The following is a 22,582-nucleotide window of genomic DNA, read 5'->3' as shown; positions in this document are numbered from 1 at the left end:
AGTTCAGGTCATCCAGCTCCCTGCTTAGCGGGGAGTCTGCTTCTCCCTCTGCCACTCCCCCATTCATGTGTGCGTGTGTATGTGTGTGTGTGCGTGCGCGTGCGTGTGTGTGCTCTCTAATAAATAAAATCGTAAAAAACAAACACCATGCTTCTCAAACTGGGGTATGAGTGGAGAGCATGAGTTCAAAGAGGGTTCTTCTGGGCCTCAAAATAAATACAGCATATCTCTGAAGTGCTTCAACTTACTCAATGGTATGTATGACAAATAATTTTATATTAACACAATGTTATTGTATTTATTTTAAAGTACAATGCAAGCATAACTGTTTTGACATAAAGCAGAACAAAGTGCTGGGTTTGCAGGTTCTTGGTTGGCTCAGCTCTCAGGTGCCACGGGGTAAACATGGACTCCATTCTTGCTGTTAGACCTTCTGTGGAAAGGTTTGCAACTCCCCAAGCCCAGCCGCTCTTGGCACTTTCAGCACCACAAAAACAAAGCCTAGCCTTACAAAATTAACACATGCAAGACACAATTCTGATTCAAAGCTCTGTTTAAACATCAGTGTATGCTTAACAAATACAGATTCTCACAACAGTAAATGGAACACATTTATTTCTTAAAACTCAAAAATCAACATATAAAGCTGTAGGTAGGCAAAAAGCCTAAAGAGGGCAGAGATGTGTTTTGAAAAATGAACCCAGGGATCTCAGGAGCAACACTGCCTTTACCCTCAGAGACAAGTTAGTGTGAAGGTGAGATGCAAAATACTATATTCCCCATATTTCATGTAAGAATCCCATTCTGCCCTTCTACTCCTTGGTTATAAGTTTTAATGCTAAAAAATGAAACACCATCTGGAAAACTACAGACCTTCCTAACTACTGGCAAAAAACCCCATAACACAATCCCAGCAATATCATGAGAGAATGGTAACCTCTCCCCATGTCTTCAGAAAAAGACCACACATTTCAGCATCGTAAAATTGTCCTTAAACATTATATCTGATCAAGTAGTCCCAAAGACCCAGAGCCTGTTCTGTCCTATGAAAGTCATCTTTAACATTTACAAAATCTGCGATTCTGATTGGCTGTCTTCCATAATGCATCACCCTGGTAATAAAACCAAAGTTGACATCTTTGTTTTCTGAAAGGTATACTTGTGGTTTTTAACTTTATTTTCCATATTCATGGAAGTCCAAAGCAAATAAAAGTTTCAATCCTATTTGCTTTCTTATATAAAGAGAAAAAGGGAAAAAAAAAGAATTTGTGTCTTGGCTTACTGTAATTAATACAGGAGGAAAAAAGAGTCAGAGAGCCAGGTCATTTAGAAATGAAAATTATAAAAAGAAAAATAGAATTTTCAAAATTCTACTTTTATTCCTCAAATTCTATCCTTCCCTGTCACACACGCTATCCCTAGAACATCTTAAAAGGCAATACTTACTGTAACTGCCGGGAGATTTTTCTTCGTAAGTAAAATGAAGTTGCAGTTCTTCCTCTGACATCTCACAGATGAACACTTTCAGCAAACAGCAAATAATAAACAAAGCATTGTGTGTCTGCCAAATAAAGATGTGGCTGCAAAGGAAAAACCAAAATCACACGAGAATCCATACTGAATCAAGAGCATGAGTGCTATCTAGTTCATTTCTCAAGCATTTTGCCCCTTCTGCTTGTAATATAAAGACAATAACTCTATCTCTTCATGGTTCATGATTTATTACACTGTTCCAGTCTCCTTCATGTTTCATTCTCTGTATTTTAGTGAGTCAACCTAATAAAAATATTTTCCTTAGGCATGACTGCTCATTGTTCTGAACTTAATACTTGTCCCATACACAGGCAGTTCAAGGAAAAGTGAAAAAAAAATTTTAAGTATAATAACAGAAAGAGAATATATGCAAGCACACAACTAAAATTTTAAGTAGGGCACAGTTAGCAGCAGCCCCGTACAATACTTGCTACTTGTATTAGTAACCATGAACTCAAAAGAAGCTTTAATTTTTAATTTTTTAATTTTTTAAATATCATTTGTTTGGAAGCAGGGCAATGAACCATTTCTTTAGAGTCTGCCATCCAAAATGGTTTTTAAAAATGGTTGAGTGCATAGATTAACCTTCCAATGTATCAAATATAAAATTATAATACCTATGTTAGCTATGGTGGAATTAAAATAATATTCTAATATCTAATCTGAGCTTTCTTTCCTCTATGAGGAAAGATAGAAAGGAAATAATGTGGAATGAAATAATCCTCAAACTTATTCATTATTCAAACTAAATATGAGCAATGGTGATAATGGAGAGGAACTACCTTTTTTAATAATAATTATATCACTATTAACCTTAAGGAATGTATTTCTGAAGACAGTCTAAAATACTGTAATCAAACAGATTCCAGAATTCATAATCCCACCACAATGGTTTGGACAGTAAATTATAACCTCTCTTTTACTTTTTAATAATGAGAATTCCTTTATAGCTTTCAAAAGACCATAATCTATTTCTACCCCCCCCCAAAATACTCATATTTCTAAATATAAAGAGAACATGATTTAATCAGTCAGCTTACTTCTGACATTCTGCTGAAAGTTTTAGTTCTTTGGTTCTAGAAAGGAAGACCTTAATTAGCGCACCAAGGTTTCCTGTTCGAGGGTTGTTTACAACTGCAAGAGAAGATAAGGTTTTAGAAAGTTAAAATTAACTGAAATCAAAGTGAACATATTACAGCATTTATAAAACCAAGTTGTCAAACTGAAGTTGCTCCACAGACAAACCTTACTGTACTTTCAATCTAATTAGGAAAAATAAACAATGAGAGAAATTGCTACTTGGTCTTAATTCTGAACCAAAAATGATCTGTAAACTGAAAATGATAGACACAATATGAGAAAGTAGCCAATTCATCTCAGAATTCAAAATAATAGCTGATATATAGTCAATTTATACACATACATATTTTTCTCCTTAGAAAAGCAAATGTTAGGGACCTCTGGATGGCTCAGTCATTAAGCATTTGACTCTTGATCTCAACTCGGGTCTTATTCAAAGGGTCATGAGTTCAAGCCCCATGCTGGGCTCCAAGGGCGTGGTGGAAGGAAAAGAAAAAAAAAAAAAAGGAGAGGAAAGGAAAGGAAAAGAAAGAAAGCAGGCAAGTGTTAAAAAAAAACCAAAAAACAAAAAATGATCCCTAGTACACAGAATACAATAAACTAGAATGGTAAAACTCTTTTCAGATAACCATAAATCATTCTAACGAAAAATAAACAGAAACATTAAGTAATATGGCCAGGGAGAAGTTATTTGATCAGAAAAAATTTTAAAGAATTTGTTTTAAAAAACTTTTAAGTGTAAAGGTGAGCATTTCAGCAAATCCAGCCAAAGAATCAAGCAGATACTATCATGAGAATCAGAAGATCTGATCTCTAGATCCAAGTCTAAATTAACAGAATATTAAAACTCAAGTTACTTTTCTTCTCCAACCTCACTTTTCTCATCAAAAGAAACAACAGGTAACAGACACTGACTAATATACACTAAGCGCTTTACACACATCAACTCATTTAATCCTTAAAACCAACTATGGGAGAAAAGCACCAATATCACCTCCATTTCACAGATCCTCATGTCTCTGTTGTTACTGCTCAAGGATACATCCTTATCTATTGGTTCCAATCCTTGGCTCTAAAACGCTGTGCTATACCAATCCTTATAATCAAAAAATTAGATTTAATGAAAATATAAAGTTCTATCAGTCTGCACGGTAACACATATGTGACGGTTAGTTTTATGAATCAATGGGACTGGACCACAGCACGCCCACATATCTGGTTAAACATTATTTCTGGATGTGTATGTGAAGGTGTTCCTGCACTTTAATTTTCAACTGAGCAAAGCAGACTTGCCTCTCCAAAGTGAGCAGGCATTCTCCAACACATTAAAGGCCTGAACAGAACAAAAGTCAGAGGAAGGCTCAATCCTCTCTCTCTGCCTCACTGTGGAACTAATACATTGGTCTTCAGCCCTTGCACAAGGACTTAAACACTGGCCCTTTCGATTCTCAGGTCTTTGGATCTGAACTAGAATTTACATACCATTAGCTTTACTGGGTCACTGGATAACCCTAATACATCACAGAAGGACAAAGGTTAAGAACCCATCAGAGCTAGATGGTATTATGCTAAGCAAAATCAGCCAGAGAAAGACAAGTACCCTATGATTTCACTCATATGTGGAATTTAAGTAACAAAAAGACAAGGAAAGGAAAAAAAGAGAGAGAGGCAAACCAAGAAACTTAACTCTGGAGAACAAAGTAATGGTTCCCAGAGGGGAGGGGGTGGGAGGATGGCTAGAACAGGTGACGGGGAGGTTAGGGAGGGCCTTTGTTGTGATGAGCACCAGGTGCCGGATGGCAGTGTTGATCACTGTCTTGCACACACTTACACTGTCTGTTAACTCACCAGACCCTAAATAAAAACTTAAAGAAAAATCTCTTTGGAAGGGAGAAACTGTTTAGTCAGAACCTTTAATTTTACTGAAGAAAAAGAGGGCACCTGGGTGGCTCAGTTGTTTAAGTGTCTGCCTTCAGCTCAGGTCATGGGATCAAGTCCTATACAGAGCTCCCTGCTCAGCAGAAAGTCAGCTTCTCCCTCTCCCTCTAACCCCCGCCCCTGGCACACTCTTTCTCTAACAAATAAATAAAATCTTTAAAAGGAAAAAAAAAAGAGACCCAGAAAGTTTAAGTGTTGGGCCCAAAGTCAACAATGTTAGTGACAAATGCCCAGTCTTTTTGCTTTACGAATGGTTTTCAAACAACGAAGATTCCAGACTTCTGAATATTTGTTTTTCTTCTGAAATATATTTTTAACTGCTTCAAAAAATGGAAATGCAAACACTCAAACACACTGGCCTATGCTGCCAGAAAAATCCATTTTTATGCAGACCTGAGGGTTATGCTTTTGCTGCCATCTCTATGCATATATTTGAACTTCTTGAAAATGTGTCAAAGATTTGGAAAGATGTACCAAGCTTGTCTACGGCCATACCACCCTGAACGCGCCCGATCTCGTCTGATCTCGGAAGCTAAGCAGGGTCGGGCCTGGTTAGTACTTGGATGGGAAAGATGTACCAAGCTTCAAATACATTTTAAATATTTTAAAATCCAGGTATGTATACTTTAAAAAAATCATGCGTGGGAATAAGTACACCATGACAGCATACCTGCTTTGTGCTCAGTAACCGTCAAGTTGACTCGGGTCGGCCTGCTGGGTAAGTGTTCCTGTCACAGCTTGAGTCAATGCAAGTTACTCATTGTCATGAAACAGGAGCACCTCGCTATTGGATATGTGGTTCACAGAGCAGTGGCAAGAGCATTTTCTGGGACCCCACTGGCCATGCAGAATCCCAGGTCCATCTCCCTGCACCTACTGAAGTGAACGGTACTTCCTAAAGTCTAATGTGCCTTTAAATCACAAGGCAGTCATTAAAGTTTAAATTCTGGTCTTGCATGCGTCAAATGGGACCGGAGATTCTGCTCCAGCCTCTCCCAGGCGATGCCCCTTATTGCGGGATGGAGAACCACGCTGGGAGCAGCAAGTGCAGCATGGGCTGGCAGTTAGGACAGGTTCTGTTCAACTTTACCATCAAGAATAGATATGTAATTAGATATTAAATCTAGTCTGTTTCACTTTGAGACAAAAATTTCCTACTCCTCTTTCAAGCTTTGGGGTTTAATGAGAGAATACCCTGAGATTTCAAGATAAACTGTTTAAAATAGTTCATGTTCGCCAGTGCGTCTCTGTGTGAATCAATATTATTGAGCTATTGTAAATAAAAATACTGAAACAAAGAGCTGGGGATGCTAGGATTACAAGCATAATTCAGACCCCCAACTTCACAATCTTGTGTTCTCTCAATAGGCCCTTTATTACTGAACGACTTTATAAGTAATTGTTTGAATTTATAAATGGTTATCTATTTAAAAACAAAACAAAGCAAAACAACCCGTGTTGTTGGAAAGAGAAACCGGCTACTGAACTGATGTAAATGAAGCTTTGTACACCTTCTGCATTTCTTTACTCAGCACATGTTTAACTGAACTACTTAGGTGGACCCAGCTCTGTTTCGGGGACTAAGGAGATACTTAGAACACCGGGTCTTAATGGAGCACACACTCTAACACAATTAAGTTTTCACAAGTACTCTTAGACAAGATGTAGAGGGGAAAGTCAACTAATAAGACAAAGTATGTTCCCTGATGTTTAAACACCACCACCCAATGGCAGACTTGCTATTCTAAAACACCTTGACAGAACTTAACAGGACCAAAGTTAATTGGCAAAAATCAAATGTTTGGGGCACCCGGTGGCTCAGTTGGCTGAGCACGCAAATCTTGATTTCAGTTCAGATCATGATCTCAGAGTCATGGGTTTGAGCCCCACACAGGCTCTGGCCTCAGCAGGGTGTCAGCTTGGGATTCTCTCCTTACCCTCTGCCTCTCCTACCCTGGCACACTCTCTCTTTCTCTCTCTCTAAAATAAACAAATAAATCTTAAAAAAAAAAAAAAAATCAAACATTATGTTGAGGTTGAATAAGCTTTAGAAACCAGAGTGGGAATGTGATAGCTGAGAGGAAGACAGAGAAGCATAATGGAACTAGACTACAGAGTCTCACTAGGTTTGAATCCCAGCTCCACCACTGACTGGCTGTGACACCTAGCAACTTACTTCACCTCCCTACAACTCACTGTGTCCTCAACTTTAAAATGAAGATAACAATGGTACTTAAATTAAAAACTAACTTATCTGGTCCACAACAGCCAATGGAAAGAGCCTAGATGTCCACTGACAGATGAATGGATAAAGAAGATGTGGTATAGATATACAACGGAATACTATGCAGCCATCAAAAAACCTGAAATCTTGCCATTCACAATGACGTGGATGGAACTAGAGGGTATTGTGCTAAGTGAAATCAGTCAATCAGAGAAAGACAATTATCATATGAACTCTTGGATATGAGGAATTTGAGAGGCAGGGCAGGGGGTTGTGGGGGGCAAGGAGGGAAAAAATGAAACAAGATGAGACCAGGGAGGGAGACAAACCATAAGAGAATCTTAATCTCAGGAAACAAACTGAGGGTTGCTGGGGATGGGGGTGGGGGATAGGGAGAGGGTGATTGGGTTATGGACATTGGGGAGGTTATGTGCTATAGTGAGTGCTGTGAATTGTGTAAGACTGATGATTCACAGACCTGTACCCCTGGGGCAAATAAAACATTGTATGTTAGTAATAAATAAATAAACAAACAAATAAATAAAATGGTTAATTTTATGTTGAGTTTCACTTCAATAAAAGATTTTTTTAATTAAAAAAAAAAAACTAACTCATTTGACACTAGAAGTTGTAGCAATCTGTTAACTTAAGCAGCTTTTGTGTGAGGAAGGGACTTCCCTATTTCTACAGGAATTCAAGCAAAGTCTGAATAACTCTAAGATAAGGGTATTATAAAGAGAATTTCCATCTGGGTGAGAGATTAGACTTGCTCCCAGCCCCTGAAAGAACCTTTCCCAATACTTCACTATAATAGCCCTGTGTCTCCAAATGCAATACCAAAGATACAGAAAATACAGAGAACAGAGAAAAGTTAACAATCCATGGGGATGCAATCAACAAAATTTACACTGGGGAAACTTTACTACCTACTTTCTTCCATAAATAGGAGAAAAAGAAGAGAGAGACAATTGCCAGAGGAAACTAGTTATGAAAAGAATTGTAAAGATATACCAATAATAACCAATAATAACATACAGACTCTATAGGATTCCTGATTCACAAAAACTAAGACAATTAGAAATTGAACACTCGGTGGCTATGTGACAATGCTAAAAATGGTTTCCTAGTAAGATAGCATTGGTCTCCTTTAAAAAAAATCTTACAAGATATTTACGAATGAAATGATATGATTCCTGAGGTTTCTATCTAATATGTGAGAACACACCGCTTTCTGTTGTTTGTTTTGTATATCCTTTTCAGTTGTCAGCTTTTCTGTACATATTTCATACTTTCAAGTATGGGTAGAATGTAACGGTGAGAGATACAGATGAGGCCTGCCCATGAGGTCAAAATAATTGAACTGAAAGATGAGCTTACAGCCGTTTACTGGGTTATTTGGCCCTCATTTCTAGAAGTGTGAAACTTTTAAAAAATCAAACACCCATGAAAACATACAAACAGATACAAATTCACAGAAATGCTAAATCCAGATAGTCCTTCTCCCCACCAAAACAGAGAATACTTTCACTAACGACAGAGATTATAGAAATGATCTAAGTATTTACTTGGTAATCAATGGATGGTTCGCAAGGTTAACAGCTTCAAAGTACCTCCGAAGACAAAATCTACCCCCACTGGGGCACCTGGGTGGCTCAGTGGGTTAAAGCCTCTGCCTTCGGCTCAGGTCATGATCCCAGAACCCTGGGATCGAGCCCCACATCAGGCTCTCTGCACCACAGGGAGTCCGCTTCCTCCTCTCTCCCTGCCTGCCTCTCTGCCTACTTGTGATTTCTATCTGTCAAATAAATAAATCTTTAAAAAAAAAAAACTCCCCCCACTGTCTTCTCCAACCAGACAACTCCCACCAAGTCACTTTCTACACTAGCTCTGAGACTACCAAGCACAGGGTATAGGAAAGAGCCTAAAATATAGCAGGAACTCAATAAATATTTGCTGGTTTAAGGAATAAGAAAAAAATAGTAACAGTAACACTCAGGTAAGGATATGTTACACTAGAATTTCACCCAAAGAGCTGAATCAAAACTATCAAACAGTGCGGCACCTGGCTGGCTCAGTCAGTAGAACATATGACCCCTGGGGTTCTGAATTCAAGCCCCACATTGGAATGGAGCTACTTTTAAAAAATAAAGGACTGGGGCACCTGGGTGGCTCAGTTGGTTAAGTGTCTGCCTTCGGCTCAAGTCATGATCCCGAAGTCCTGGGATCCAGACCAGCACTGGGCTCCCTGCTCAGTGGAGAGCCTAATTTTCCCTCTGCCCCACACCCTGTGCATGCTCTTTCTTGCTCTCTATCACTCTCTCAAATAGATAGATAGATAAATACATAAGTAAAAATAAAGTATTTTTTTAACTGTCAAATGAATTTAGTAATAAGTGTCATCAGTGGAAGATGAGAAAGTCACCTATTTAAAACAACAACAACAACAAAAACAGAAAGCCACTGGGAAAAATGAGTATAATGAAAAGAGAGCAGTCTAAAGTTCAGGAAAAACAAAGAATGATTAAAACAAAGAATGATTAAAAACCAAAAAATGAAGTAACTAAAAGATGTACTAGAATCTTGACAGAACTGTTACGTATAAAGCACTGACTGAATCAAAGACATAAAGGAGTAAATTCAAGAAGCGAAAGATGACAAAGAAAAAAGAAGATACGGAAAGCAAAGAACGGACATCGAACCTGAATGTTAACAGGTGATCCTACGTTGGGGGAGAAGAAACTCAAACACAAGTAAAATCAAAGCCATAATTATAGAAAATTTCAGAACTAAAAAAGATCTTAATAAACCAATAAAAAAAACTTCATCAAATTACAAGCAAAATCATAAAGAAAAAAGTATAATGAGGAACACTTAATTTTAACAGTTTAAAGAAGAAGTCTAATGAACAAAGAAGAAGAAAAAAATAAGGGTCCTCTCAGGTAACTACCTTCTTACACCATATACAAAAATAAATTTGAAATGGATTAATGACCTACAAGTATGATGTGAAACCAGAAAACTCCTAGAAGAACACATAGGCAGTAAATTTGGAGTTCAGTCGTAGCAATATTTTTTTGGATCTGTCTCCTTAGGCAAGGGCAACAAATGCAAAAAATAAACAAGTGGGACCAAACAAAACTAAAAAGCTTCTGCACAGCGAAGGAAACTGTGAACAAAATGAAAACAACCTAGTGAATGGCAGAAGATATTTGCAAATCATATATCCAATAAGAAGTTACTATTCAAGTGGTGCCTCACTGGGTCCATCAGTGGAACATGCAACTCGTGTTCTCACCCTTACAAGCTCAAGCCCCACGCAGGGTACAGAAATTACTTAAAAATAAAATCATTTTTTAAAAAAGTTAATATTCAAAATGTGTAAAGAATTCATACAAGTCAACAGCAAAAAACCCCCACGTGATTAAAAAGGAAGCTGAAGACCCAAACATTTTTCCAAAGAAGACATACACATGGCCAACAAACATGAGAAAAGATGCTCAACATCATTAGTCATGAGGGAAATGTAAGTCAAAGGCACGATGAGATTTTGCCTCACATCTGTCAGCATGGCTAAAATAAAAAAGACTAGAACTGGGAAGTGTTGGCCAGGATATGGAGAAGAGAACCCTCGTGCCCTATTGGTAGGAAATGTAAACTGGGGCAGCTATTGTGGAAAACAGTATGAAGGTTCCTCAGAAAAATTAAAAATAGAACTACCAAATGACCCAGCAATTCCACTTCTAGGTATTTATCTGAAGAAGACAAAAACACTAACTTCTATAGCGACCTGCACCCCCAGGTTCATTGCAGCATCTACAACAGCCAACAGGTGTCCACTGATAGATGGATGGATAAAGGCAATGTGGTATATGCATACAATGGAATATTACTCTGCCATAAACAAGAATGAAGTCTTGCCATGTGTAGTAACATGGAGGGACAGGGAGGCCGATGCGCTAAGTGAAAGAAGTCTGAGAGAGATCAATACTATATGAGTTCACTTATATGGGGAACCAAAAAAAAAAAAAAAAAAATCAAACAAAACAGAATTATAAATACAGAGAACAAAGTGGTAGTTGCTGGGGGCAATTGGCGGAGAGAGGGAGGAATGAGTGAAATGGGTGAAGGGGATTAAGAGGTACAAACTTCCAGTTATAAAATAAGTAAGTCACAGGGACCATAAAGTAAAGCAAAGGAAATAGAGTCAATAATATTGTAGTGTATGCGGACAAATGATAACAAGACCTATCATGGTGAGCATTTCCTAATGTATATAAATGTCAGTTCAAAATCAAATCACTATATGTTGCACACCTGAAGCTAAGGTAACATTGTATGTCAACTATTCCTCAATTAAAAAAAAGAAAAGAACAAGCTAAAAGAGCATGTCTTAGCAGAGTCCATTACCACTCCTGCAAGTAAGCTAAACATGTGTCTTTTTTCCTATTGACTAAAATGTTCCTTTCCAATGACATTATTGAGCCCCATAAATTGAAGTATTATTATTAAATATTATCATCAAGAATATATCACTTCATTATTTCAATTCATATTATACTACCAAAACTTTTAACAGAAATTTTGAAACAAATGCCACACACGTACATATATACGCAGGCTCATTTTGCCCCTTACCTAAAGACCTGCAGACTGAAATGGTTGCTTCCTCCAAAAGCTTCAGCTCATTGCTGGAGAGAGAGAAAAAAGGTAATTAATAACTACAACACTAAATATATACATGCTAACCAGTTAAAGGAATATACAAAAATAAAGAGAAAAACAATTTAGGAGGAAAATATGGTATATGTAGCGGTAAACAATACAATCAACAAAATAAAGTTAAGCTTCTGTTTTCAACATAATTAGAAAATGTACTATAATTCTCAATATAAGATTTTTTTTTTAAGATTTTATTTATTTATTTGACAGAGAGAGGGAACACAAGCCAGGGGAAAGGGAGAGGGAGAAGCAGACTTCCCGCTCAGCAGGAAGGCCAACGCAGGGCTCAATCCCAGGACCCCAGGATCATGACCTGAGCCAAAGGCAGACCTTTAACTGAGCCCTCCAGGTGCCTCTCAATGAGATTCCTAAAAGAGAAGCACTCGAGGAGCCCCACCTTTCAGGCACTGGGGCAGGGGAAAGGGAGGAATGGAGAGACTTAGAAAAATGCAAGAAAGTCACTCCAAAGTACCAAGCACAGAGCAGGGTCCCAGCTGCCCAGTTCAAAGAGCAGTACCAATCATGGGGTTATAGTTATTTGGGGAAAATGCCATTATTTTTAGGAGATATATGGAATCTCGTGATATCTGCAATACCTTCAAACAGATCAACAACAAAGAAAGGAACAAGGGAAGAAAAGAGAGAACATATACATAAGCTTCAATAATTTATAAACATATAGGAAAAAAAACACAGAAAAATAGAAACAGAGACAGAGACAAGAGGTACAGACACAGACAGACATAAAACTCAGAAATAAAAAACACAGGGGAAAGCTTTATGACATTGAATTCGGCAATGAGTTCTTGGATATGACATCAAAACCGAGGACATGAAAAGAAAAAATACGTTAAGATGGGCTTTACCAAAATTAAGAGCTTTTGCACATCAAAGGATACTATCACAGAGTAAAAAGTCAACCCAACAAAATGGGAGAAAATATTTGCAAATAATGTATCTGACAAGACTAATATCTGGAATACACAAACAAACAAACAAAAATCTCTGACTCAAGAACAGCAACAAAAAAGCCCACAAAAACAATCCAATTTAAAAATGGACAAAGGGGGGCGCCTGGGTGGCTCAGTGGGTTAAAGCCTCTGCCTTCTGCTCAGGTCATGATCCCAGGGTCCTGGGATCGAGCCCCACATCGGGCTCTCTGCTCAGCGGGAAGCCTGCTTCTACCTCTCTCTCTGCCTGCCTCTCTGCCTACTTGTGATCTCTATCTGTCAAATGAATAAATTAAAAAAAATCTTTAAAAAAAAAAAAAATAAAAAATAAAAATAAAAATGGACAAAGGATTTAAACAGATATATCTCCAAAGAAGACATACAAAAGGCTAACAGGTATATATGAAAAGATGTACAACAACACTAGTCATTAGGGAAATGTAAATCAAAACCACAATGAGATACTGCTTTCAGACCTATTAAAATGGCTATTAAAAAAAAAAAAAGGAAAGAAAAAAGTAAATATTGGACGGGATGTAGAGAAATGGGGACCCTCATGCACAGCTGGTGAGCATGTAAAATGATGCAGGGGCTATGAAAAAGAGTATGGCAATTCCTCAAAAAACTAAATATATAATTACTATGTGACCAAGCAATTCCATTTCTGGTTATACATACACCCAAAAAGGACTGAAAGCAGGGATTCATATTGATATATGTACACCATGTTCACCATCATTCACAAAAAGCAAAAGCAGAAGCAACCAAAGTGTCCATCAATGGATGAATCATGATACAAAATATGGTACACATCCATACAATGAAATATTATTCAGCCTTAAAAAGGAAAGAAATTCTGACACATTACAACATAGATGAACCTTGAAGACATTATGCTAAATGAAACAAACCAGCCACAAAAAGACAAATACTGTATGATTCCACTTATATAAGGCTCCTAGAGTAGTCAAATTCATAGGGAGGAAAGTAGAATGGTGGTTCCCAATGGTGAAGTTGGAGGCAGAGGAGATGGGAAGTCAAGTGTTTAATGGGTAGAGTTTCAGTTTGGGAAGATGAAAGAGTTCTGGAGATGGATGGTGGGTTAAACAACAAAGTGAACATATTTAATGCCACAGAAGTGTCCACTTAAAAATGGTTAAAATGAGGGGCAGCTGGGTGGCTCAGTCCACTAAGTGTCCAACTCTTGGTTTTGGCTCAGGTCATGATCTCAGGGTCAGACTGAGATGGATGTTGGGCTCTGCGCTGAGCATGGAGTCTGCTTGAGACTCTCTCTCCTTCTCCCTCTGCCCCTCCCCACCCTGCGTTCTCCCCACCCCCCCGACTCTCTAAAATAAATAAACTTTTTTTTTTAATGGTTAAAATGATCAATTTTCTGTTGTGTCTATTTTGCCACAATAAAAAAAAAAAAAAAAAAAGCACATTCCACTTCCAATTCCAGCTCAACTAGTTACAACCTACGTGACTTAGGCTAGTTTCTTAACTCTTTATGTCTTCATTTCCTCATTTACACACAGAGATCATCATGAGCACGCCTGCTCCACAAGCATCGTCATCATTACGTCACCTAACACATATGAAGTGCTTAGAACAGTGTCCAGCACAGAGTAAAACCTCAGGAAATGATAGCTAGTTACTGATTCCAAAATGTAGTGGGTTTTCCCCCAGTTAATTAAAATAATGTTTTATGCTTATATAACCCTTTAAACGTTTCTCACAGCACTTTCAAATTTATTAGCATATTTAAATCCCATGATGACCTCTTCTAATAAGCAGAAGAGTTACAAATCCTCTTTTTATGTTTACATAAATACATATGGCTGTATTATTAAAATTGATTTCACCTGCTTCACTTTTCTAATGTGGTTGTTGGAAAACTTTAAATTATGTGGGTCTCCCCTTGTATTTGCATGAGAGCCACTCTAGAACCTGTCTCCCAACAAGTGAAGACAGTATCATGTTTAAGTATTATACACACACATAAAGCTAAAACCTACTCATTACTTCAGTGAACATGCCATTACCTTAGGAATCTCAAATTATATTCACACTCAAAAAGGTAAATATCTGGGGTGCCTGGGTGGCTCAGTGGCTTAAACCTCTGCCTTTGCCTCAGGTCATGATCTCAGGGTCCTGGGATCAAGCCCCACATCGGGATCCCTGCTCAGTGGGGAGCCTGCTTCTCTCTCTTTCTGCATGCCTCTCTGCCTACTTGTGATCTTTGTCAAATAAATAAATAAAATCCTTAAAAAAAAAAAAAAGTAAGTATCTTTTCAAAGTTAAATCTGCAAGTTTCACCCAAGGTTGAAAAAAAAATTTTTAGGCAAAATAACCCCAAAATGATCCTACAACAAAGCGTATATGGGTCTCTAGTCTTTGTCACCGTATTTTTATTTATAAAAATATTTTTATTGTCTGACTGCCTCACGGTGTCAGTCTGCTGATCTCCCCCATCCTTTTCTCTTATCTTCCCACCTAACAGGGTTGTTTAGCATAACCCCACTCCCTGGTCACTGCTGACTCAATCAGGGATAGAATCTACTGTAAGCCACGCCAGTCTTGGGGAATTTGGATCTGAGATGGAAAGACAGATTTTCCATACACCTGGAATTTGGCTGCAAAGCTGAGAGTTGGGGGAAACCATCCTCTATCCACTGAGAAGCAGAGAAAGCCAGTTAGTAAGAAAAACAAATGAAGGAACTTTGAGGAGAAAGCAGAGGCCAACAGAAAGGTCTCTCTGAATTCCCGCTCGCCTTCTGATTCTTGGGGTCGGTTCTTCCGAGAGCCCAGCTATGTTCTCGACCTTAGATTCAATGAGATATCCCTGTCTGTTCATCACATATGCCCCTCATTCTGGCATATGCTAAATCAATTGATTTTTGTTAATAACCAAGACTTCTAATTAATAAATCACTGTGGTCTGATTTAATAATATACATTAGCAGTTGGCAGGAAGTAGAAACTATGAGTTACTCAATTTATTGGTTACTCAGGCAAAAAATAAAAGAGGTATAAATGCAAAAGACTGTAAATAGCTTTATGAGATTAATAACTCAACCACATGCATAAAATCTGTCTCAGTGGTGCTTCTATCTTCTTCAGTCAATAACACTCTCTTAAAACTGGCTGGAACCAAGAGCTTCAATTATATACATGAGGCTACAATCTTCAAAAGCTTCTATGCCTATTCATTCAGCAAACACTGCCTGGACACTTGGGACATCCCGGGTTCTCTGAAAGATGCTGCCTCTGTCTTCAAGTTACATTTAGAAATAAAGAAGTAGACAAACTATTTGGTGGAGGGGAAACCCCAAGATCAAGGCTAGCCCTTGAACTCATAGGAGGTGCCTCCAACCTACCCCAGGAGAAGTCAAGGAAGACATCCCCGAAGAAGTAACTGCAAAAGAAGTCAGTCTGGCAGACAAAGGGGAGGGAAAAGGGGAGGGTTTTCTAGACATTGAGTAACAACACATGCAAAAAGCATGGCCATCACACAGCCGGGCACATTCTGGAAAGCAGAGGCTAATCTACATTGGAGAATGGAAAACCAGAATACTAGAAAAGTACCCTAACCAGACGAAGTCTGGAGTTCAGTTTCTCAACTTGTTATCAACAGAAAGGCACTGAATGGTCCCAAAACAGGGTTCTGATTTATTTTTCATACAATACTAGCCTGAAAAAATGATTAATTCCAACATCTATTAGTAAGGCTGGCTTGGACATCACTTCCTCCAGAAAATCTTCTTTGATCACATAAGAAGAGGTCTCTGGTGCCCCAAAAGCACCCAATTATAAAACTGAGTACTTAGTAGCAACTTTGCCCAACTTCTCCTCTGTGTGTCCCTCTGCTCCAAGCCTGTGGGGTCCTCATTCATCCCGGCATTCGCAACCTGGTACAAAGCAGGCACATAATAAAAATGTCCTGACCGAGGGAATGCCATCGTCAGACACTCTGTTAGAAGACAAAACTAATTATTTCCCCCTATTCCTCCAGAAGCACCTCACACTCTCCAACCCTCGAGGCAAGGTCTGCCCCAGAGCTTAAATTTTTATTAAAATATTTTTAAAATACATCTATTTAATTCCAAGTATGAAATAATATTTCTTTCTGAAGCAGTCTGATTTCTTTGTCACTCAAGGATGAAGAGAGGGGAAAGGTGGGGAATCAGCACCCCCTCTCTTGGAAAGCTCCCTCTTGCGGTAAGCCAGCCAGCACCTGTGGGTGGTGTGCAATCAGGCCGTGTAATCAGGCTGGGCAGGCCTGGGTCCCCTCCACAGGGCTATGAGCTCAAGGAGCACCACTGCCGCCACCCCCTCAACAATCACCACTTTGGGTCAGAAGCATCTCCAGTGCCCAAACTGTAAACGAAGGAGGCCAGGGAAAATGTCTCAATCACCCATGCCTCCCAGAAGAATAACACTTGGTCATGACCCAGTAAATCACAGGTTCACAGAACCGTGTTTGTAGCAGGAGCAGCACAGGTTCCGCACCCTGAAGCGTCACTTATTTCTACAAAGGAAATCAGCCAGACACACCGCCCTGGCCAAAAGCAACATGCTGATCATTATAATAGAATTCCCCTTCCTCTCATCCCTCTATCCTAATTTTCGAAACTTCTTGGAACATTTTAGGAATAGTCTTCGTTTTCATTTGCTTGATTTAGAGCTAAAATGAGGTGGTAAGCAACCGGGGCGGTTGGTAACTGTTGCCGGGTATTTAGGAATCTACGCGCAAAGCTGTTTTAGTTAAACAAATGAGCTCAGATGCTCTGGCAGCAGGCGACTAACAAATCATCATTTGCAGTAAATAAAAGTAAAATGGTGCTGCAAAATCAGCCAATGTTTCCAAGACAATTACAATTAGAAACCGAATGTTGTTTCTGAAGGCAGATTTGGGGTACTGGGAGAATGCAAAAAGGGGGCAAAAGGGCAGCAAATATTTACACCAATACAGATTTAATAAATGAGTACCACACAGGGAACTCCAAACTCATTGTACACAAAACTCTACAACTCGAGGTCAATTGTTTAAATGTCGATAATGGGATGTTAGGGATAATAAATACTCAAAACTAGTCATCTCTTCACTTGATCTTAGCCAAAAGGCCGAGAAACGATAAAACTAGTCATCTCTCTCTTTTTTTTTTTCCTAAGATTATTTATTTGATAGAGAGACAGTGAGAGAGGGAACACAAGCAGGGGGAGTGGGAGAGGGAGAAGTAGGCTTCCCGCTGAGCAGGGAGCCCGATGAGGGGCTCAATCCCAGGACCCTTGGGACCATGACCTGAGCTAAAGGCAGACGCGTAACGACTGAGCCAGCCAGGCGCCCAAAACTAGTCATCTCTTAATCAAACTTTTGTACATGAACTAAACTGTAGATAAAACAACCACACTGATCGATTATCAGGCGCAGCTCAGTCTGAAGCAATCCTTCTCTGTGATAACGTAGTAGGCGCCTCCCACCCAGGGTTTGGCCACTCTTCCACAGCAACACAAACAAAGGGAGTCTCACAGGAGTCTCAGTTTTGCTGGTGACACTGGGATAACAGTAAGACCCGTGGGACTGGAGAGATGTTCCCCAGAATCACACGCACGTATCTCAACAAACTGTGAAACTGGTCTAGGGATTTTTCTAGTACTAAGAACCTTCACTGAACTTCCCTAAAGGTAATTCAGCAATGAAGTGGTTATTAAAATTTTCACAACTACAGCCAAGTTCTTAAACGTTACCACTGCCATTTCTGTTCCTTTGATTCCCTGAAGATAATCTCCCTAGGAGAACTCTACCAACCTCGAAGTCAGCTTCTAAGACCAAATTCCCCAGTGAATACCAATAATACAGCTCAGTGATTTGTGAGTTAGGTCTCAAATAACCAGTACAGTCGATGCCCCTTCCGTTGAATGTGCTAACATACAGCAAAACCAAACTTAAATAACCAGGAAGCGTAGGCAGAGAACACTGGTAGGATAAAATACAGCCGAAGAGTAGAGAACCTCAAAGTCACACTGAGTTTGGATTTCACCCTGCATTAAGGGGGAAGCCACGGAGCACAGAATCAAAAACACACAGAACACGACTCTTAGAGCAGCAGCAAGGTGCCCCAGCTACACAACAGTTAAATGTCTGACCCTGATTCCAACCATCTTTTTAGACTTTCAGAACAACAAAAATGACTCAAACTAATGCTTCCAGGGATGTATATGATAAAGAAAGCCTGAACACGTACTCACAATACTAGAATTAAGACTACGGCCAAGTGTTGCACCTGCAAACTTAGATAAACTACTATCTTAACTGTTACTAAGGCAGAACACTTGACTTTAAACAGTCAAGTTTAAATGTTTACGGTTTAAAAAATCTAGTTGAATTCCACTAAAATTATACAACAATTGGAATACTGGGCAGGAATATCAACAGGAAGGCTAGAGAATGTCTCTGCATCCACTACATTCTCACGCCAGTCACTTCCAGTACCTGACCAAGCATACAGCCTCTCAACGGTTCCCATCACTTCTGCACACTAGCAAATGACTTTCCGACCATGTTAATGATTAATGATAATGACAATTATCAATGGTATAACCTAGCCAAGTTACTTCATTTGAGAGACTCAGTTGCTCATCTGCGAAACGAAGCTAAGGATACCACCAACTCACCACACAAAAATAAAATGAAACCGTATGTAGTAAACTATCAAATCTGCATAGATTTATTCTTAAATACACCTGACGAGTAATTTGTCGATCTTCCCGTTTTTCCCGCATGACACAGAAGGAAGGATAAAACAAAATTCAGTAACTCTTTAAGCAGCTTTATACATTTTGTGTCAAACAACTGTAGGTGATCTGCTTTGATCTTACTTACATTCGTATTTTACTACAGATGAACAACCCTAGTGGATTACCAAGGAAATCAAAAGTCCTTTGTCACCTAACAAAACTTCTCAATTTTACGTTACTTTTAATAAATGGCAGAACGGAGGCTTCTATCTAGGTAATTTTTTTAAAGATTTTATTTATTTATTAGACACACAGAGAGAGACCGCAAGCAGGCAGGGGGGTGGGGAAGCAGGCCCCCTGCTGAGCAGGGAGCCAGATGTGGGGTGATCCCAGGACTCTGACATCATGCCCTGAGCCGAAGGCAGATGCTTAATCCACTGAGCTACCCAGGTGCCCTTACTTTTTCTTTTTTAAAAGAAAATGTTTTGGGGGGCACCTCGGTGGCTCAGTCGGTTAAGTGTCTGCCTTTGGCTCAGGTCACGATCTCAGGGTCCTGGGATCAAGCCCCACAGCAGGCTTCCTGATCAGCAGGGAATCTGCTTCTCCCTCTTCCTCTGTTTCTCTCCCTGTTTGTGCACTCTCTCAAATTAAAAAAATCGTTTGTAAAAAAAGGTTTTATTTTTGTAGAAATGAGCCATACTAAATAAAGACAGAGGTAATACTATACAGCTACCGGAACTGCTAAACAAAGAAAAAAAAAGGAGTGACAAGTGACAACAGCAAATACTGGCAAGGACACAGAGAAAATGGATCTCACATACATTACTGGTGGGAATATAAAATGATATAGCCACCAGGAAACAGTTTGATAGTTTGTGTAACACCAAACGTGCACTTGGTAACTACACTTATCATAGTGAGAATTTTGTTATGTATACAATTATCATTTCACTAGGCTGTACAGCTAGAACTAACATAATATGCCAACTATACGTCAGTTAAAAATAAATTTTAAAAAATAATTTAAAAAAATACACTTCAACCTGCTCTTACCATACAACCCAGTGGCTGCACAGTTGACCATTTATCTCAAAGAAATAAAAACTTATATTCACCTGAAAACCTGTACACAACTGTTCACGGCAGGTTTACTCATAACAGACCCAAACTAGAAACAATGCAAACGTCCTTCAGTGAATCATCATTTAAACAAACTATGAGGGGCGCCTGGGTGGCTCAGTGGATTAAAGCCTCTGCCTTCAGCTCAGGTCATGATCGCAGGGTCCTGGGATCGAGCCCCACATTGGGCTCTCTGCTCAGCGGGGAGCCTGCTTCCTCCTCTCTGCCTGCCTCTCTGCCTACTTGTGATCTCTGTCTGTCAAATGAATAAATAAAATCTTAAGAAAAAAAACTATGATACATACAAAACACAGACTACTACTCAGCAATAAAAAGGAATGAACTACTGATATACACAACTTGAATGGATCTCAAGGGCATTATCCTGAGTGAAAAGAGCCAATCTCAAAATCTCAGAATCTACATAACTTTCTTGAAATAACAAAATGACAGAGATTGAAAACTGATCAGCGGCTGCCAAGAATTAGAGATGAGGGGGTGGGGGTTCGTGCAGCTATAAAGGGAAAGCACAAGGGAGCCTTGTTGGAATGAAACAGGTAAGCATCTTGATTGCGGTAGTGGTTATACAAGTCTATACATGTGATAAAATTGTACAGAGCTATATAAACACACAACAAATGTGTGCCATGTATAACTAACTGCTGAAGTTCCAATAACCTTCATGGATAGTACCAACATCAGTTTCCTGGCTTTGATACTGAACTATAGTTACGGGAGTTGTTACCACTGCGGGAGATGAGTGCAGTATGCCAGGGACCTCTTTGTACATTTCTGGCAACCTCCTGTGAATCTGTAATTATATTAAAATAACAAATTTTAAAAAGCAAATCATAAAAATAAAGCTACACAAGTGTTATATGAATAAACACATTTTTAAAATCCAGACTTCTACACAATTTTGCTTGAATAAATTACAGTATATGAATGGTTTTATAATTGGCTTTAACCACTTAAAATGCTGTGGATCTTTTCCCTTTTGTATAAACATATGATCATTTTTAATGACTGTGTAACATTAACAGTATGCAGATGCATCATTTTCATTTTTTATCAATCTCCTTACGAACATTAGGTTGTTAGCAATTTCCTTTCATAAACATTGTCTTCACACATGTATCTTTCTGCATATATTTCTGAACCTGTCCAATTATCTCAACATAAACTCCAGAACTGCAATTGCTAGGTCAATGAATACTTCTGTTCCAATGAGTACTGCAATTATACTGCAGGATGATTTAATGAATTATCACTCCCCACAGAAGTGCACAGCTATGGCTTATAATCCCACACATATTCCTAAATTTGCAAAATCATATGCTCAGATCTTTTGACACGAAATCCTGTGATCTTAATATTCAGAAAAACATATACCGACAGAAAGCAAGAATAAGCACCTATATGACAATCACAGAATTTCTTTTCCCTCTAAAAGAGCCTATTCAAAGGAATTCATAAAGGATGTGATGTCTAACTGGCAAATTATCATCACACCACTGTAAAGTCAGAGCAGAGTCTATCGAACACCACCGGCACTCCTTCATCACACCAGGCAGACCATTTTTGTATTAAATAACATGGGAGCCCACCAAGAACTACTGTACAGAGAGTTTGCAACTGCTTTGAACTTAAACTCCATGTCATGGTCCTCCGACAAAGAACTCTGGCCTTAACTTCAAAAATGGTACAGTGGAGAGGATACAGAAATGTTCAGTTTTGATGGAAAAAGAAAAAAAATAGCAAATATTAAGTAAAAAATAATTGTGTCTATTTTTTCATTACAGAAATAGATGATCAACTGTATCAGCCACTTATGCAGAAAATGTCTCCAGTGTCTCCAGCCACAATTCACGAGGTGAAAGGAGAGAAGAGAAACCACCTTGTCCCGCCTGGTTAGGTCTGCTGTCCCCCCACTACCTCGCAGAAACCCCGACATCCCTTCGTACACGGAAGAACAAAATGGACGGAGCTCAGTGTTAAGAGCACACATCCCTCCATTCACCAACACAGCACCCCTGTGAGGTGGCAAGCAGTTTCCAAAACTGACCAATAAACAAGAAAGAACATTTGTTGGTAGGGGAAAAAAAAGCTAATTTCATACGAAGCCTGTAGTTCAAGAATTCTAGTTTCGGCAACCAAAATAAATATATAAAAAGAGTCATCTAATAAACTAAATACCTATTCCTGTTAATTGTCACCCGTGAAACTATGGAAGAGTTATTTACAATATTTTAGTCAGCTGGCGTAAGAGCTCAGCCAGGCT

General features: G+C 38.9%; 1 protein-coding gene across 4 annotated transcripts in view; it reads right to left on the bottom strand.

The window, feature by feature from the left end:
* The window catches only part of DYM (dymeclin), a 335,376-nt gene that overhangs the window by 270,139 nt on the left and 42,655 nt on the right, over positions 1–22,582 (bottom strand). For all 4 annotated transcript variants that reach the window (XM_032310930.1, XM_032310934.1, XM_032310932.1 and 1 more), the window contains 3 exons: positions 11,411–11,463; positions 2,574–2,667; positions 1,447–1,580 (listed from right to left, as the gene is read on the bottom strand). In XM_032310930.1, coding sequence (XP_032166821.1) covers positions 1,447–1,580; positions 2,574–2,667; positions 11,411–11,463 — 281 coding nt within the window. The remainder of the gene's footprint in view (positions 1–1,446; positions 1,581–2,573; positions 2,668–11,410; positions 11,464–22,582) is intronic.

This window comes from Mustela erminea, chromosome 13, assembly GCF_009829155.1.
Source record: "Mustela erminea isolate mMusErm1 chromosome 13, mMusErm1.Pri, whole genome shotgun sequence".
In the NCBI taxonomy this organism is placed as follows: Eukaryota; Metazoa; Chordata; class Mammalia; order Carnivora; family Mustelidae; genus Mustela; species Mustela erminea.
Note: the sequence above shows the minus strand (reverse complement) of the source record. Positions and strands in the feature narration are given on the sequence as shown.